The following is a 20,201-nucleotide window of genomic DNA, read 5'->3' on the forward strand; positions in this document are numbered from 1 at the left end:
TTCATTGGTAGAATGATACATTAGACTAGACCCAAGATGAATTAATTTTGAATCCATTTGTGAATTAATTCACTTGTGACGTTCATGGTGTGATTTACCTAAATCTTGAGTTAGTCGCTAACCATGCGTATGCAACTCATGTGCTTTGATATAAGTGGAACCTTATGCTCTAAAGATGATCGAACCCGTAACTAGTATATTAGGTACATGACTTGTATATGGCATGGCTTTACTAGCAATAGTGGAATTCATAGCTTAATTAAAGAGTTAATGATATCTTCTTATTGGCATTGTGTGGGTTGATAAATATGAAACGTGACCGCAGGTTACTTGTTCTTAAAAGAGTGAATTATCATAGTCATTTGTTGACAATGATCATATTAATCGTTGAGAAGACACAATGGTGACAAAAAGAAAAAATAGGATTGTATTGAGTGAACGGATTTAACTCGAAGGAATCAATGATATTATATGAGGGTAACACACACGTGACGAGGTCATTAGACAAAGCAATTCGATGAATTGCTTTCATAAATAGTATACAATAAGGAGTTTTTAATCATGGTACTTCTTATGGACTGACTTTATGATTAAGTAATTGTGACTTATCGGAACGATGCTTCTGGACATAATTGCAATTGCTAGAGCCTAATTGTATATATCTGATTGGTCCCTCTGCTAGCTCAACAAAAGCTCAATCGGACTGCATTTGAATCAGAAGAAAATTCTATGACTTTGGAAATAATTTAATTGAGTCGATTATTCGATATGCAATTAAATTAGGCGGTCGTGAAAATTATTCAACTAGGGAATTTGATTAAAGAATTTTCTTGAAATATTAATTTGGAAAATGTAAGTGATTTTTAGAAAAATTAATTTTCATCAAAGTAAAATTAAAATAATCAAATTAATTAAAACTAATATGATATTTTTGGAAATTAATTTTCAAGTCAAACAATTGGCCCAATGGGTTCAAGTCAGACAATTGGCCTAATGGGTAATTGAACTTGAAACTTGGACTTGAGATCATAAATTAGGTATAGAAGCCCAAAACCGAGACAAATACCCAAAAACTGGTCAAATCAGGTCTGGTATGTGAAACCGAATCGATGGTCCAATCGGTGGCTAGACCGGACCGATCAGGTCGTCAATGACCCGGACCAAATCGGTAGTAGTCGAACCGGTTCGGGGTACCGTAAGAGTGTCGCACTTGCATCACCGGACATGGCGGTGCTGGCGGCGTCTCGGTGGCCGACGATATTTGGTCTTCGATGGTTGAGTAGTGGTAGAGTTACACTCCTACTGGGACTCTACCATAGAATTTGATTTCAGATTAACTATTCCAAAAATAATATTATTTTAATAGTTTAATATTAAATTTAACTTTAATATTTATCTTAATAGTATTTTATTAATTTAATATTAAAGTGATTATCTTAATATTAAATTTAATTTAATGTTTATCTTGTAGATAAACACTCTATTATTTTAATAAGGTTTAATATTAAATTAATATAATATTTATTAAATATTATATTAATTTAATATTAAAGTGATTAAGTTTAATCATAGTTGAACTTTCTAAACTCTCCTATATAAAGAGAGCATTGGGTCATTATTTAACACAAACTTGAATTCAAGAGAAAGTTATAGAAAGAAAATTCTCTGAAGAGATTATTTTAGAAAATTTCTAGAGATAATTTTCTAATTTACAACTTGACTCAAAATTTTAGAGAAATTAAGAAAGTACCCCTCTGGTAATTTTATGAAAAATTTTCTGATTCAAAGTGAACCTACACTTGATAGACGTGAGCTTGAGGATAGCAGAGAAGACTACTCGGTCGAAGTGCTCATCCTAGACAAATCGAAAAGGTACAATTTTGATTAAGTGTTTATTACTTTAGATATTACTTATTTTGAAAAAAATTTTAAAACTCTGTTTTTTTCTCTAAATTTATTTTCCGTTGCGTTTTCCAAACCTGTTTTACCAACAATTGGCTTTCACAACTAATATTCTAGTATTATTTTCCCTCTTCTATTATGTTTCCCATTCATTGATGGATTTCTTCGACCCTTTGGCTAACTATTGTGTGTCCACACTTTCATTTTCCTTCTAACCTTTCTTCCTTGTCTTTGGGATTTCCCACTATTACTGTCCTGATTATTCACCAACTCCCTTATGCTACCACAACTGAGCTATGGTTTTACGCAGTATGACTCCACATTTAATGTCCTGGCAGACTACCCTTTTTTTTTCCTGTCCCAACAGACTACCCGTGTTTACTATCCTGACTTACACCCTAAACCTCTTGGAGGTTCACTATCCCGGCAGACTACTGAGTCCATAATTAAATACTAATAGCTAACGTTAGTCAACAGACTTATTTCGCCAATTTTTTAGTTCAAAGGCTCAATTAGGTGCAAAAGGTTCTGATGGGCTTAATTGATTCTTTTGAAAATGTTTGAGGGTTTGTTGTACCAATAAGCTTTTTAATTAAAATCATTAAATAACTTTTTCTCTTCTTTGAAGTTTCTTTTCAAATTTGGGTAAACCACATTGTTGGTCACCCACCTTTCGTAAGCTTTCATTTTAGGAACCGGTTTTTTTTTTACATTTTAAGCACTATATATAAGGCAAACGGAGTAGGATTAGAAAGTTTTCAAGTTACGGATTTAACCTAAGGCTCTAAATTGAATTGAAAGAATTTGGTGTGAAATCAACCTGAAACAAACAAGAACTAAGTGAGGAATATTGGATTTAACAGTAAGTTAACAATAATCACAAGATAAAAATAAAAAATAAATGAACCAAGATCTTGTTGAACTCTGAATGTGCAAGGTTTGGTCCTTGATGTAATTCCCTAATTAATGTAATCCTATTTTTGTGATATCTGACAAAAATATGTATTTGCTTCAGGGGTTAAGTGATTTGGGTGTGTGTATGAGGTCTTGGGTTCAAGTCCCACTTTTGGGAAATTTTGTTATTAGACCCTAGCCTTATCCTTGGTGGGTTAGGTTATATTTTCTTGTTAGTAAACTCATATCAGAATGAGTCTGCTAGTTTAAGTGGTAAGGTGTTAGCTTACCCTAAAGTCTCGTGTTCGATTCTCTATGCAAGCGTAAATATTAATTTTGCTCCGGTTGTCTGAGAGAGTTTGCGTGGAGTTAGAATTTTGGGGGAGTTGGGAGTCTGTAGTAGTTGGCTGTGGTTAGTGGGGATGATATCATGGGATGTGGTTGTAAGTGGGGAGTGGAGATATTAATCAAAATCAAATTGATTATCTTTTTTATTTTATTTTATTTTATTTTTTTCAAAATTTCTTCTCTCTTCCCAAAAATCTGACGTTAGTTTTGTTCTTCCCTTTCTCTACACTTTCGTTTCTTCTCTTTTTTTGCTACCTCCTCCTATATTGTTCACAAATTGTCGTCAAATCTCTGTGTGTTGGTTTTGTGACCCTTGCTTGGATTGTGGTTGGTAAGTGTTCTTGAAGTTATGTGCAATTGTTGGTTGTTTTTGGATATGTTAATGATGTGAATTTTGGTAGTAGGTGCTAATCAAGGGGATCAAAATTCATCGTCTATCGTGTAATGTGTTAGGGCTATTGTAGCTATTATGGTAAGTTATTGAACTTTTCGTTTGTGTTCTACGTTTAAGTTGTCGATTGGGGTTTTGATAATTGGTGTTTTGGTATTTAGAATTGATCGTTGAAATGTTATTTCTAGGTTTTGGTGGGCTTGGGATTGCAGTAGCATCAAAATCGTACCAGGTGTGTGATGATAACACGAGAAATCGAGGTTTAACAAAAGTTAAAAAATGGGACTATCGACACCACACGGGTATGTGGCCGACTGTATGATTAACCGTGTGCCAAACACGACCGTGTGACAGCAAAAGTGTGGCCTTGTGGGCCACACGGGTTAGGCCAAATTAGGTGTGTGGGCCCACACGAGCGTGTAGGTTTTGGGCCAGACTGTGTGGGCCACACGGGTAAGGCTAATTTGGGAGTGTGGGCCACACGGATGTGTAGGCCCAAAATTCTAAAATTTTCCCTAGAGTCGCATGGGTTGTTCCGATTGACTGTAGGCCTATCTAGGGTCGATAAGAGCTAACCAAACCCTATTATATGTGATTTGGTATTCTAATAGTCTAATCTGAGTAGGAAACTGATATGTATGTCTGACTGTTTTGTATAAGTATATATGCCATTTGTATACGAGCATATTGAACATGTCAACTCTGTTATTTCTGTATCTATATTTCGTGTCTGTGTTTGGGGTTGGATTTGTATATATGGAGGAAGTGAACTATACGGTGACCTTTCGTCTATTTTATGGCAGCTTGACCGCATATTATTCTTTTATATCTTGCATCGACCCTATATGGTGTGTAGGGATGGGTGGGTGTTTTTAACCCCACATGGTGTGATGGGATGGTCGGAGATGGTGTGTAGAGGATGGAGGTAGGATTTTGTATATCTATCTTGATTATCTAATTCTAATATATATTTCTGCTAAGGGCTTAAGTCTGTATTTGTATATGTTCTACATGTGAGACTACTGTGTACATTTGTATGTCTATCTCTATTGGGTTACACACTGAGTTTACGAAAACTCACATCTATTTGTCTGTTCTGTAAAGGTAATCCTCAAACATAGGTGGGTCAGTGCGACTGAAACTCACCGGTGACCACTCGTCGGAAAACTGTTGTTTTTCTTATCCTTATTTACCAGTTTTACTTAATTTCTGGTTTTCAAGAGAGTTTTGTAATTTTTGGACTCTCTGAACTTTTTGGGACTATTCGTTTTGGATTTTTAGTTTGGTTGCATTTATGATTTTTAAACTTTGTGATTGACAAAATTTCAGTTTTACGTGAACAAATATTTTTAAAACACGAGTGTGGTTTCGATTTAAATGATCTTCAAACTTCCACTGCGAATTTTTTTGTAACTATAAAGGATAACTTATAATGATTTCAATAAGGATAATAAAAACAAGTTTTTCCAAAAATATGGACTCTGTTTGGTATCAAGAAATACAATTAATTTTAACATAAAAGACGTGTTTTAAAACCCTTCATCGTAACACACCCAGATTCCACCATAACGTCTAGGCCGGGTTTGAGGTGCTACACTTGAATGAAGGTTCACTCTTAAGGAGATGTTGATAAAGTCGAGGTTGTTGAAAATTAAACGAATGATTAAAAATAGATTCAAAAAAAGAGAAACAAGAACTTAATAAAAATGAGAAAAGGCTTAAAAGTAAGGTTCAGCCAACAAAGAAACACAAGAACTAATGATCTAGAGAACCCTAAAATGGATTCTTGATGGAGAAGGTAGCTGTCGAATTAGATTTGAGACAAATGAAACAAAACATATTAGACAAGCATTTAAATCAAATGAAAAACAAAAGGGAAATAAAGAATAAGGACCGATTGGAAAAAAAAGAGTCCAAGATTGGGTGGAACTAGGGTTTCTTGAAGTAAAAGAAACCAATCTTGAACCACAAAAAAGGGGTCGAATACAAATTTTAAAAAAGACACCAAAATAGATTGTTAATAAGAGAAGTTGAAGCAAGAACAATCAATTAAGGTGAAAAGAAACAATTAGATTAAGACTAAGAGTGATCTTTTCAAGTTGAGGTGTTCTTGATGGAAACAATAAGCATCGAATCTCCTTGATAGATTCTTGATCTGAAAATCGAATAGAGAAAGCAAACCAATTAGATAATCAATTAAGGAAACCGGACAAAATTGATGAGAAAGAAAACAAAGATGGAAGAATGATTGTGGTCAAATGGAAAACTATAGAAATATGAAGATGGAATAAATGTGACACCCTAAGAAGCCTTTGAATGAAAAGATTCAAAAACACCTTCAAACAGTTCTAATTTCCCCTCCAAGAGAAAAATTTGGCAAGTCAAAAGTTGAAGAAAATGCCCAACAATCTAAAATATTGTAATAAATAACTTCTAAAACAAAACAAGAAGAATTCTTGCAAAGAAAAAAATCAATGAGTATTTTAATTCAATAATGCATAATCAACAAGGGATGGCCGATCATGCTACAAAAAGGTTACCAATGATAAGTATGAATAGAGTAAATCTAGGTAATGGTAAGCATGCCAACTCATTGGCAACTAAGCGCCAACCAATTAACAACTTATATATGCCAACTAAAACTTGAAACTAATTAACTAACTTGATAAAAAGATGAAATAAATATTCATAAGTGTGGATTAAAGGAGAATTCAACCAAGGCATGAATATGGGTTGCTTGGGCTGAATTTTCCATGTTGATCCACTTATTGAATTCAAAACGAGCTAAAAATTAAAACAATCTTTAAAATGGCCAATTTCACACATTTGGCCGAATATTCAACTAAGTGCTAATTCTCCAAGATGGACTTGAGGACATCCCAATGAGTTGATTTTCAAGATTTGGATTCTTAATTCGTTTATTGCAAGATTGGGCTCATTTAATCTCGTCAGTGTGATCGAATGCGTTCCAACTCCAAGATTTGGTATCTTGGACTAAGAATTCCAATATTTGGAATCTTAATTTTCTTAATTCTTGAAATCTTTATATATGATGGAATTGGGCCAAGATTTGGTTTTTTAATTTTTTTTGAAACCAAGAAAGTAAATTTTGATCTTCTTTTTCCTTAATGAGCTTGTAAGGCCTTTCTTCATGAACTTTTGCATTGTCAGCTTTCGACCTTGTAACTGGGCCTTGCGATCGAGTAATCTCATTACATCTATGATCTCCTGTTTAGGCCTTGATGCTCACATCACACTACCATTAAAAATCGTTTCCATTTTGGTCATCCGTCGTTAATTCAATGTTATTTTGCACTTATTTTAATCACCCAACTTTAATAAATTTTAATTTTGATCACTAGTTTCATTTAATTTTTTTTCAAAAAAGGAAAAAAAAACTGGGTTTAATTTGGAAATTGAGTTATTCAGTTGTGGAAATGAAACAAAAATTTTCCTTATAACTCAATGCCTTATAAAAGGGTTTTTTTTTTTGATAAAACCTAGGTTTTTTTTTTTTTACTAAATTAATAAAATTTAACCTAAAAGAAGGGAAAGAAAAGGAAATAAAAAGATGAAATGATTTTGCTTTATTAAAATGCATATAATTTCGAGTAAAACCCTATTTTTTTCTTTTATTAGGAAAAAATTCAAATTAATTCTAAAAAGAAAAATATAAATAAAATTAAAAAGAGAAAATGAGATTTCCTGTCAAATCCATATTCTTTTTTTGGCATTATTTATGATTTGGCCTCTAAACACTATCACTTTTTCTACTTTGGTATTTAAACTTTACTTCCATCAACACGTTTAGCCCTTAGGAGCTAACGTAATTAAAAAAAAAAAGTCTAACATATGGACCAATAAAAATGTTCCACATTTTTTTTCTCCAAATATTTATTTACATGGAATTAAATATATTTATTAAAATTAAATTAGTTAAATTATTTTTTCATCCCAAGGGCTAAAGCGGTTAACAAAAGTAAAGTTTAAGTACTAAAGTGTGTTAAAACAATTTAGATATCAAAGTGAGAAAAGTGATATAGTTTAGGGGATAAATCATTAACAAAGTCTTTTCACTTTTACGGAAAAACTAAAATTAATTCTATAGAAAGAAATTAAAAGTTAAAATACGTTACCAAAATAAAAATTTACTAGAGTTGGTGACTAAAGCGAGTGATTAGGTTTTTAATGACAGTACTAAAATGTAAACTTTTTTTGTTGGTGTTTAAAATGAAATCTTTTTGGGAACAAACTAACTAGTTTACCCTTTTAATTTTGGTTAAATTCTATTATTAGTCCCTACACTTTAAAAATATTGTGGATTTGATCCTTATACTTTAATTTGATCAATCAATCCCTGCACTTATCAAATTGGTCAATATTAGTCTCTATACTTTTTGAATTTTAAAATTTGAATCCTAATCCAAATAGTAGCAGTAAAATTCATTCGACTAAATTCAATTACTAGTCATGTACTATGCGTACAATTGCAGATTTAGTTTATATTCTCTAATTGGACAAACGAAGTCCCCATACCTTTTAAATATTGAAATTTTAATCTCGAAGCAAAAGATGTCGTTAATATATTAACTGAATTTTTAGTGAGTAATATGTGAAAATAAAAAACTAACATGGCACTATACATCTCATAATATGTTTATCTTATCAGATTTTAGAAATAGAAAAATTTAATTGAATAAATTTAATAATTATCGTTTGGTGAGGACTGAAATTTTAAAATTTGAAAAGTTCAGGGAACTACAAGGACTACATACAAAACTTTAGCACAGAGTTTAACCTTTAATTTTTATTTTTCAGTACTTTTGACCGATAGATGACGGTTAAACTTAAAGGGAAAGTTAAAACCACCTATTCTTTTTCTACCTTGGTCTGTTGCTTTCTCAACCGTACCAGAAGAAGAAAAGCGACCGCTTTGGAAACAAAAAAAGAAGGAATGGGAGAAGAAAGAGAAGATCCGCAGAAACTTAAGAGAATAGCGGCGGCAGCCTACGACTACGAGAACGATCCCCGATGGGCAGATTATTGGTCAAATATCTTGATTCCTCCTCACTTGGCTTCTCGCTCTGATGTTGTTGATCACTTCAAGCGCAAGTTCTACCAGCGCTATATCGTACGTTTCTCCCTCTCTTTTCAGCTTTGGGTATTTCAGATTTTACTTTTTCGTTTTATTTCTTTACGAATTTGCAATCTGTTTTTTTTTCTCTTATGTGCTTTTACGCTGCAAATTGCAGTTGATTGAAATTCCCATCTGATTTTTTTTGTATCTTATTTGTTATTTCAGGGATATGTGAATTTCTATATGAATTTTTGTTAGTTATGGATTTTTTAAGGGCCATTTTCTACTCAAGTAAACAGCAAAGGAAAAAAAATAGACAAAGAAATCTGGAATTGCTTTTCCTTTAACTAAATTTAATTTTGTCTGAGGAATTTTAGTTCCCTGATGGTTGAAAACCATTAAAATCGGTTTCATCAATGATTTGGGAGTTTTATTTATTTATTTTGTCTACTAACCTTTTCACTCTTAATATCATTCACTTCTCTTGGATGGAATTTGTTTTATCTGTTAATGTTGCTTACATGCATGTTCTTGTAATTATTTACACTTACAGCTGCTTAATGTCTATCGCACTTCAATATGTTTCTCTTTCAACATCTTCTAGTAACATGTTCAATCTATATCTGAAGATTTATGTAACATGTTTCTTGAACAGGATCATGATCTTGTGGTAGAGTCCATGCCATCAAACAAACCATCACAATCAGCAAAGTCTTCTGCTTCATCCTCAACTTCATCGTCTGCAGTAAATAATGGGGTTCGACCTAGCAATGCAGGTAAAAGATAACTGCTAATGCAACTGACGCTGGAAAAAGAAACTAAATATTGTAGTCCATTTTTCTAATTGCTCTTCCTTATTAAGGAGATGTTTCCTTCATTGAACTCAACTAAAATTTTCGTGTAGGTTCGGCCTCTAGAAGTTCAGGGGCATCAGCAGCTGCTGGTTCAAATAGAACTTCTATGCATTGGGATCGACAAACACTACAATTTTCTGTCAATGCTTGGGTATAAAGTGATTCTTGATTTCTAATCATGTTTCTTAAATGAGAAAGATGTGTATTTTATGTCCTTTATTCTTGCATTCTGCCAGATAGATACAAGAGTTGAGGGGATTGACAGTTAATGCCTAATTAATAAATTACATTATGAAATATTTTATCAGTTGCAACATCTAGTAACTTAGGTCAATCTTCCTGCCTATATTTTTTGTTAGGTTATTTGCTTATGTTATTTCTTGCAGGTGTTTATTGTTGCTGTGCTAGCCATCTTTCCACTTGTTCCTAGAAGTCTTTCGTACAGGGCTTACCGGCTGTCATTTGTGGGCACTGCTTGTTCCTCTCTATACTCTTTGTATGCACTATATGGGGTAAACCGTATTCCACTTATCATCCATTTGATTTAATATACCGGGGTTCTTTTGTTGAATCTGTTCTATGTGTTATGCAGAGACCAAGGGCGTGGAATTTGCAGGCACTTCAAGTGTATTTTCAGTCAATTATTGCAACTAAAGATTTTATATACTTAATCTACTGCCTTACATTTGTCACTTCACATCTTTTCCTTAAATGTGAGCATTTGTTTCCGCCCCTAATATTTTTAACCATTTTGTTACTGAATTCTTTTTACTATGTAGTACGATGAACTGATTTGGATCTTCATTGTAGTTGCTTTGATTCCTGTTTTATGCCGAACACTTGAACACATCGCAAAGTTCTTGAGGCGTAATTTCAATCATTCCACCTTGTATAGGTAGATCCTTACTGAGATACATAAACCATCAGCTTTACTACAATGTGCCAGTTCAGTTTTAAATTTACTTGATTGGCATGGTTGTCTGTGGCTGTTCTTTTGAATTAGTTATACCATCACACCATTAATGTTCACTAAAAGAAAGTCAGTTAATATGAAATGGCTTAAACCTTCCGGTCTCTTCGTGAATGTTAATAATTAACAATAGGTAATATTCATACTTACCCTGTTCTTCTTTCATCTTAATCAATTTCTAGCAACACAGTAGTTCAATTTGATCTACAACGTTCTTTGATGTCACCTCAAACCTGGGTGATGAAATTCTTGTTTGCATATGCATGTAGATGGCGATGCTTGAAGGTCTATTCATCCCTTCCCTGTTAATACTAACTCCCTTTGTTTTATACAGGAAGTATTTGGAAGATCCTTGTGTGTGGGTAGAGTCAAACACGACTACCATTAACATACTCTCTTCACATACTGAGATTGGACTCGGCTTCCTTCTAATTGTTTCCTTGTTCTCGTCAGTTGCTAACTGATATAATTCTCCTATTTTGGTTTATTTTCGTCGCCAGTCTGGCCTTTTTAATTTTCTGAAATTTGGTATCAACTTTTGTAGGTGGCAACGCAATATCATACAAACTTTCATGTACTGGCAGGTCTGTGATGCTTCTTTCTCCCATTATTTTTCTTTCATTAATTAGTTTTTTGTTCAGCAGTCATCTGGAAGTTACTGACAAGTGGTGAAAAATCCTTCTGTGTTTTATCCTTCTGTGGCAGCTATTGAAGCTAATGTACCATGCGCCGGTTAGTGCCGGTTACCACCAAAGTGTTTGGGTGAAGATTGGGAGGACAGTTAATCCTCTTGTCCAGCGTTATGCACCATTTTTGAATTCTCCGGTTTCTGCAATTCAACGATGGTGGTTCAGATAGTAATAAAAATATATATATCGTAAACATGAATCAATAGTTGAGATAGTAGTAAAAAATGGATGATATATAGATCATAAACATGAATCATTCTACATTTGCTTTTGTTATAGAAGACTATTGATTCGGGATATAGATGAAGTAACCGTCTTGAGTGTGGATGGATGGATACATTAATTCAACTAATTAGTCTTTTCTCATTCTTCTCTTCTCCACCTTATACGCAAATTTTCGTTTCTGTTTTTCTTTTGGCGGGGAGGGTGCTTCTCAAATATTGAAATATATTATTTTTGTGATTAACGAGTATTATTTAATATTTTAAATATTTTTATTTTATTAAACATTGAAATAAATTAGTTTTTCTTTTTCAAAAAATGAGGTATTTAAATTATCATATTTATTTTTATAAAATTTATCCAAAATGATATAAATTCTTATATTAATAAGACAAAAAATAAACCATCTTTTAAAAATAATATTTACTTTTATAAAAAAATATAAATAGGGTAAATTATAAAAAATATAAATAGGGTAAACTACCCAATTGGCCACTCAACTGTTAGAGCACTTTTCTTTTTGCCACCTAAAAAGAAATTCTTACAATTTCATCAATAAACTTCTAGGGCACTTTAATTTTAATCACTCAAGCATTAAATCTTTAATAGAGGCTAGTTATTCGCGCTAAACATGTTTACATCATGTTTACACTTTCATTTTGGTCACAAGAAAAAATTTTAAATCTTGATCCGAGTAAAAAAGATAAGGATTAAAGTGAAAAGATGTAACAACTAAAATAATGCATTAAAAATTTGTCAAATTGTACTTGTTTATCTATTGCAAAATTCTAAATTTCTGTTATTTTTCGATCCTAAAATTTTAAATTTTAAAACATCGAAATCAATTAAATAAATTGTTGAAAATTTTATCGCTTGATAATATCAACCACTTTTTTATTATAATATTAAAATTAATTTAATTAATTTAAGCTCCTAAATTTTAAAATTTTATTTTATGTTTCCAAAATATTAAAGACAATTAATTCAAATAACTCTTATAATGAAAAGAAATTTGGGTTTCATAGACAATTATTAAAGATGATTTGATATTAATTTAGAAACATAAAAAAATTGTAAATTTTAGAAGGAGATTAAATTAATTAATTCCAATATTATAGTGACAAATCGGTTGACACTATCAAGGATAATTTTTTTTACAATTTATTTAAAAGATTTTGAAATTTTGAAATGTAAAATTTCAATATTGAAAAGAAAAGAAATTTAGTGTAATACCCCTAACCCGCCTTTGTTGTTGGATTAAGGTCACGAGCATTATTAACAAATCAAAACATTTAATTACAACATAAGCAAAGATGTAAGCTAACTATTAACATCATATTATATAGAGAGTAGAACATACTAATTTAATGTTTCCATATTATTATCTTGAACAGCCGAATGATGAGATATGCTATGCAATACTAAACATGTTCTTCTGTTGTTTACACTTTTATCACCATTTATCCCCTCTTAAAAGCTAGAAGTTGGATACATAACAAGACTATTCCAATTATTAACATCAGATTATTGAACTATACTCTGACTACTACCTTCGATGATCTTAGTAGAATGACCTACTTCACCCAATTTATGTTCGCCATTTCATTTAAAATTAGCGTAGAAATACTCTTATAGTCCTCAATACAAGTTTATGAGACCCTAAATATAAAAAAAAAAACAAACAGAGACTAATTTGAAACAATTCAAAAGGGTTTGGAGAAAAATTTCAAAAACTTAGAAACAGGGGTCACACAGCCGTGTGGCTTTGGAAGTTGGAAAACACAACCATGTCCTAGCTCATGTCTTTACCCGTGTAACTTACTAACTTGAGACACACTACTGTGTGGCCATATCTCTGCCTGTGTCGTAGGTCGTGTGCTAGACCGTGTGAAACGTACACTTAAATTAACAAGACACACGACCGTGTGGCCAGGCCGTGTGTGTCACACGACCGTGTGACAGACTGTATCTTAGGCCATGTGTGCCTAAATGTACCTTAAAACTCAAGTTTACCAAATCATGCTTACTAGAACACTAAGCAACTCATTTACCAACCATTTAACCTACTCAAAACACATTTAAGTATGTTTAAAACATGTCAAAACATCCATCTTAAGTGCCTAACCAATGTACCCTCATTGGTACCACATTTTATATTTCAAACACATCAATAAGACATCAACCATCCAAAACATTCATCATACCAAATGACCGTTGAACTAATGTTTAGCTATTTAGGCTACCAAGCTTAAAACTAAAAAACGTGCAAAACATTAAGCTTGACTAACATAACAAAACATAGATTTAACCACAACCATATGAACACAAAAATACTATTACTCATGGAACTCAAAATAACATCAACCAAAAGACCTCCTAGGTACATGCCGTTACAAAATAAAACATCCCCACACTTGATTCCGGTATCATTGTTGGATGCTGAGTTGATGATACACTGAAAAGTACCTAACCTATGCACGGAAAACAAAACTGTACGCTGAATATAATTCAGTGGTATTTTTATAATCTGAATATTAAAACAAAATATAAATACATGAAATGCTCAAACTCAAATTCATTATAAGTTTGAATTATGCAATTTTCATGGCAATACTACTTTACACATTTTGCAACATTAATACATGGGATTTTCAATTATACAAATACCCAATTTCCATTTTGGTTTGTAGTATGTATTTCATTTCTCAACTCTTGTTATATCAATAGCCTATCATATATCATTTAATATTTAATCATGAAATGGCACCATTCTAACCACATTATTGATCCATATTCCAATTGAACATAATCAATCTATGTTCATGGCTCAATCCAAAATTTCATTCCATTCCAATCCATTTCACATATTTAAATTTCATAATTCATATTTATTTCCCTATTAAAACGATTTGGACTCGAACGGATACGCAGATCCAACCAACACACCAGTTTGACACCTAGCACCTTATTGGATAAATCCGAAGTAATACTACGCCTAGCGCTACATAAATTGACACCCAATGTCTCATTGATTAAACCGAAGTACATTGGCACCCAATGCCTCATCACTCGAAGTCGAAGTAATCCCTGAATTCTTCGTATCCTATGGTATGCCATCTATATCTGACTTAGTCCGAAACAGTAAAGGGTTTCATTTTTTTTTTCAACACAACCAATGTCTCAATTTCATAAATGTATATTACCACATATAAGTATATATTCAATTTGATAGCAAATACATTTTCTTAATACATATATTCAATTCAACAATCACAAAAATAACACATTTCTCGATATTTATAATTGGATAATTTTAATCATCATTTAATTCAATTTTGTCCAAATGTACAAGAGTTCTCATCTCAATTACTTGCCATACACAATCAATTCGTATTAATTCATAATTTAGTTGAAATTATAGAAATACAAACCGTATATTCCAAGCTACTCGATGTCGATATTGTCTTTCCCCTTCTTACTCGAGGATTTCGGATCGACATCCGCTATGAAATAAAATAATTGAAATAGATTAATAATACATAACTCAATTCTCATTAAATTTCAAATTTTATGCTACATTTTATTTAATCTTCAATTTAGTCCTTAAATCGAGACTAATTTAATCACCATATTTAACCTTAAATTTTTATACTAATTTCACTCAAAGCTAAATTTAGCTCTCTTTTTTTCAATTCTACCCCTTAATTTTAATTTTTTCACAATTTAGTCCCTACTACTCAAAATCAACAATTATCTTCACTATTTAGTCCTTTTCCACTTCTAACTTAAAAATCTATCAATTTAATCCCAAAAACTCTAACTAATCAACAATGGTAGCATTTCAATCTTGAACAATACTAAAAATTATAACATGGGTCGACTAGTTCTACGTACCGAAATTCCAAAAACATAAAAATTACAAAAAAAAAAGACTAAATTACACTAACCAATTTTAGTTTTGAACTCCAAATCGTGCGTCACTCTTGCTATGTTCTTTCTTTCTACTTTCTTTTAAGGTTTGCATGTAAAAATAAAAAGAAAGAAATGGTTTTTTGTTGCTTATTACCACTATCTATTATTATTATACCTTATTGTGAAAAATAAAATAAAATAAATAAAATAAAACACATAGATTTTTACGTGGAAACCCTTTCGGGAAAAAACCACGGGTAGAGGAGAAGAAAATTCACTATGTCGAATTCGAATTATTTACAAGAGGAATAGACTATGTCTATTTATAGGCTTGTAAAGCCATATTCTAGTAAGACTAAAACAACTTATTCTAATCAATATCAAATAGATGAAATTTAATAAGGTTTAAAAAACCTTATTCTAAAATAAAATAAAAGAAGTGTAATTCTATATGGATTCTTCTTTTATTTTATTTTACCACTGTATTTTATTTAAACAAGGATTTGGGTCACTTAATTCTAACAATCTCCACCTTGACACGAATTCTCAATGAACAAGTTCTTCATCGCGAGCTCTCAACGAACAAGTTCTCCACCTCTTCCATAAAACCCCTTAAGGGTTTAACTTCAACAATGAATACCAACCAAGTCTAAGCAATGCTCAAACTTGGTTATAGGAAGTGACTTAGTCATCATATCTGCAGGATTTTCATAAGTACTAATTTTGCTCACATCAATATCACCACGAGTAATAATATCATAAACAAAATGATACCGAACATCAATGTGTTTTGTTCTATCATAAAACATTTGATCTTTTGTAAGAAATGTAACACTCTGACTGTCACAAAATACTGTGCTGATTTGAAGGTCTTCATTGAGTTCACTAAAGAGTCCCTTCAACCAAATAGCTTCTTTACAAGCCTCAGTAATCGTCATGTACTTAGCTTTAGTGGTAGACAAAACGACTGTAGTTTGCAAAGTGGCTATCCAACTAATTGCACAACCTCTGATTGTAAAGACATAACCTGTGAGAGATCTTCTTCTATCAAGGTCTCCAGCAAAATCAGCATCAACATACCCAATTACTCCATCTCTAGTTCTTCCAAACTGTAAGTAAATATCAGTAGTACCTCGTGAATATCTTAAAATCCACTGAACTGTTTTCCAATGTTCTTTATCGGGATTCACCATATATCTGCTAACTGCATTAACTGTATATGATAAACCTGGACGTGAACAAACCATAGCATACATGAGAGATCCCACTGCACTAAAGTATGAAACATGTGACATGTACTCAATCTCATCATCTGATTATATAGACAAAGCCAATAAAAGTCTGAAATGGGATGCTAAAGGAGTACTAACAGGCTTAGCACTCTGCATATTGAATCTGCAAAGAACTTTCTCAATGTACCCTTTCTGACTTAGGTACAATTTTCTTACTTTTCTATATCTGAGAATCTCTATACCAAGTATCTTCTTTGCTGGTCATAAATCTTTCATCTCAAATTCTTCACTTAGTTAGGTTTTGACCTTTCTTATCTCTCCTTTATCTTTTGCTGCTATCAACATGTCATCAACATAAAGAAGTAGATACACAAAAGAGCCATCACTATTTTTCTTAAAGTAAACACAACTGTCAAAACTACTTCTTTTGAAATCATGAGAAATCATAAAGGAATCAAACCTCTTGTACCACTGTCTTGGTGACTGTTTCAAATTGTAAAGGGACTTTTTCAGCAAGCAAACATAGTCCTCTTTTTCTGAGACTATAAAACCTTCTGGTTGTTGCATGTAAATATCTTCCTTAAGTTCTCCATGCAAAAATACAGTTTTTACATGTAACTATTCAAGCTCCAAATCATGCATGGCCATAATACCAAGCAAAGCTCGAATCGAACTATGCTTAAAAACTGGGGAGAACACATCTGTGAAGTCTACTCTTGGAATTTGACTGTAACCCTTTGCAACAAGCCTTGCTTTATATCTAGGTTCTTCAATTCCTAGAGTCCCTTCTTTCTTTTCAAACACCCATTTACAACGAACAACCTTTTTACCTTTAGGAAGTTTCACAAGATCCCATATTCTATTTTTGTGGAGTGATTTCATCTCCTCTTGCATAGCAAACATCCACTTTTCTGAGTCTTCACAGCTAACCGCCTCAAACTAATTAGATGGCTCTTGATTAGCATCTATATCTTCAGCCACATTTAAAGCATAAGCAACTAGATCAGCCTCAGCATACTTTTTTGGAGGTTTAATTTCTCTTTTAGTTATGTTTTTGGCAATAGAGTATTGCGGTGAAGAAGCAACTCTATTCTCAATTTTTGTACTGCCTTGAGGAGTCGACTCTGTATTAATCTGATGCGCTACCTACTTTTGATTTTCTTTATTGGAAGAGTCTTTAAGAGATAAGTTAGGCAGCATAACAGTTTCATCAAAAAATAACATATCTGCTAATCACAACTTTTCTATTTTCAAGACACCATAACTTATACCCTTTTACACCAGCTTTATAACCAAGAAAAACGCATTTAATGGATATCGGTTCCAATTTTCCATTATCAGCATGAGCATACGTAGGACACCTAAAAATCTTTAAATCAGAATAATTAGCAAGATTACCAGACCATACCTCTTGTGGAGTCTTTTTCTCAATGGCAACGGATGGGGATCAGTTGATTAAAAAACATACAGTAGAGGTTGCTTCTGCCCAAAATGACTTAGGTAAGTTGGAATTTGACAACATACATTGAACCTTCTCCATGATCGTTCTGTTCATTCGTTCTGCAACGCCATTTTGCTGTGGAGTATGGCGAACTGTCAAGTGTCTCACGATCCCTTATGACTTGCACAATCTATTAAACTCATCAGAACAGAACTCTAAGTCATTGTCTGTGCAGAGGTATTTTATTTGTTTTCCCGTCTATTTTTCAATAATAATTTTCCAAGACTTAAATGCGGAAAACACATCACTTTTCTGCTTCAGGAAGAACGCCCAAACTTTTCTAGAAAAATCATCAATAAAGGTTAGCATATAATTAGCTCCACTTCTCGAAGGCACTCTAGATGGCCCCCACAGATTAGAATGAATATACTCTAACGTTCTCTTCGTGTTATGGATTCTTCTGGTGAATCGAACTCTCTTTTGCTTCCTAAAAACATAGTGCTCATAAAAATTCAGTTTCCAAATTCCTTGCCCATCAAGAAGTCCTCTTTTGCTCAATTCTGCCATGCCATTCTCACTCATATGCCCTAGGCGCATATGCCAAAGTTTAGTAATATCATCATCTGACAAGGAAAAGAAAGCGACAGTTCCATCACCAGTAACAGTAGAACCCTGCAAAACATATAACTTGGCAATCTTTCTCTACCCTTTCATCACAACAAGGGAACCTTTGGAAATTTTTAAAACCCTACTTTCAGCTGTGTATCTGTACCCTTTTGAATCAAGAGTACTCAACGAAATTAAATTTCTTTTCAATTCCGGAACATGTCGTACGTCACTAAGTGTTCTAACAACTCCATCAAACATCTTAACTTTAATTGTTCCAACACCTGCCATTTTACATGAAGCATTATTTCCCATCAAAACAACACCTTCAGACATTGTTTCATAAGTTGTAAACCAATCCCGATTGGGACTCATGTGGAAGGTGAAGCCTGAATCAAGTATCCACTCCTCGCATACTATAGAATCATTGACAAAAGTGACTAGAAGTTCACCATCGCTGTAGTCTTCTACAACATCAGCTTCACCGAAATTCTCTGGTTGTTTTCCCTTTTGATTCGCAACTTCCCTTTTAATCTTATTCTGTAGCTTATAGCACTCAGATTTAATGTGTCCTTTCTTCTTGCAGAAGTTGCAAGTTTTACCTCTGTTTGAAGACTTTGATCTACTACCACAATCATCTTCAGCATTCCGATCTTGTCTCTCACGAACAATGAGACCCTCTCCCTGAGAGTCGAGTTTAACCACAAGATGCTTCATCTTATCATACGAGGTTAAAAAATCATAAATCTCATCAACTGTGAGAGACTCGCGGCTATATAAAATCGTGTCTCTAAAGGTTGAATAAGACGGGGGCAACGAACAAAGTAGAATCAACCCTAGATCTTCCTTATCATACTGAACCTCCATGTCCTCCAAGTTTGAGAGAATTTCTTTAAACACTGTTAAGTGTTCGTGTACAGACGCACATTCCTCCAAACGATGAGCATAAAGACGCTGCTTCATATGCAACTTGCTTGTTAGAGTTTTCGACATACATATTTGTTCTAGCCTCTTCCATAATGCAGCGGTAGTCTTTTCTTTCATCACATCCTGCAGAATTTCTTTGGACAAATGCAGATGTAATTGTGTTAACGCCTTTCGATCCTTACGCTTCTTCTCTTCATCTGTTAATGTCGAAGGCATTTTATCTATCCCTAGCAAGGCGTCTTCCAGATCCATCTGAGCAAGAACTGCTTACATCTTAATCTACCACAACGCAAATCTGGTGTTGCGATCTAACAGCAGAATTTCATACTTTAAAGACGCCATTACCGTGATCGAGATGAATAACCCGGAAGCTCTGATACCAATTTGTGAAAAATAAAATAAAATAAAATAAAAATACACAGATTTTTACGTGGAAACCCTTTCGGGAAAAAACCACGGGCAAAGGAAAAGAAAATTCACTATGTCAAATTCGAATTATTTGCAAGAGGAATAAACTATGTCTATTTATAGGCCTGTAAAGCCATATTCTAGTAAGACTAAAACACCTTATTCTAATCAATATCAAATAGATGGAATTTAATAAGGTTTAAAAAACCTTATTCTAAAATAAAATAAAAGAAGTGTAATTCTATATGGATTCTTCTTTTATTTTATTTTACCACTGTATTTTATTTAAATAAGGATTTGGGTCACTTAATTCTAACACTTATAATTT

General features: G+C 32.8%; 1 protein-coding gene across 1 annotated transcript; it reads left to right on the plus strand.

Moving 5' to 3' along the window:
• The first annotated feature begins 8,394 nt into the window (after window positions 1-8,394).
• LOC108470746 (uncharacterized) lies at window positions 8,395-11,491 on the plus strand. The gene is made up of 9 exons (XM_017772194.2): window positions 8,395-8,666; window positions 9,268-9,388; window positions 9,517-9,617; window positions 9,853-9,978; window positions 10,059-10,179; window positions 10,277-10,361; window positions 10,771-10,884; window positions 10,981-11,020; window positions 11,142-11,491. The coding sequence occupies exons 1-9, from the start codon at window positions 8,490-8,492 to the stop codon at window positions 11,292-11,294; spliced, it is 1,038 nt and encodes a 345-aa protein (XP_017627683.1). The 5' UTR covers window positions 8,395-8,489; the 3' UTR covers window positions 11,295-11,491.
• The last annotated feature ends 8,710 nt before the right edge of the window (window positions 11,492-20,201 follow it).

Source organism: Gossypium arboreum, chromosome 7 (genome assembly GCF_025698485.1).
Source record: "Gossypium arboreum isolate Shixiya-1 chromosome 7, ASM2569848v2, whole genome shotgun sequence".
Classification (NCBI taxonomy): domain Eukaryota; kingdom Viridiplantae; phylum Streptophyta; class Magnoliopsida; order Malvales; family Malvaceae; genus Gossypium; species Gossypium arboreum.

Excerpts from the sequence above, each read along its gene's own strand:
- LOC108470746 (XM_017772194.2), top strand. The coding sequence starts at position 8,490 with ATGGGAGAAGAAAGAGAAGATCCGCAGAAACTTAAGAGAATAGCGGCG. Across the intron at positions 10,885-10,980 it reads CTAATTGTTTCCTTGTTCTC|GTGGCAACGCAATATCATAC; the intron begins GTCAGTTGCTAA and ends CAACTTTTGTAG. Across the intron at positions 11,021-11,141 it reads AAACTTTCATGTACTGGCAG|CTATTGAAGCTAATGTACCA; the intron begins GTCTGTGATGCT and ends CTTCTGTGGCAG.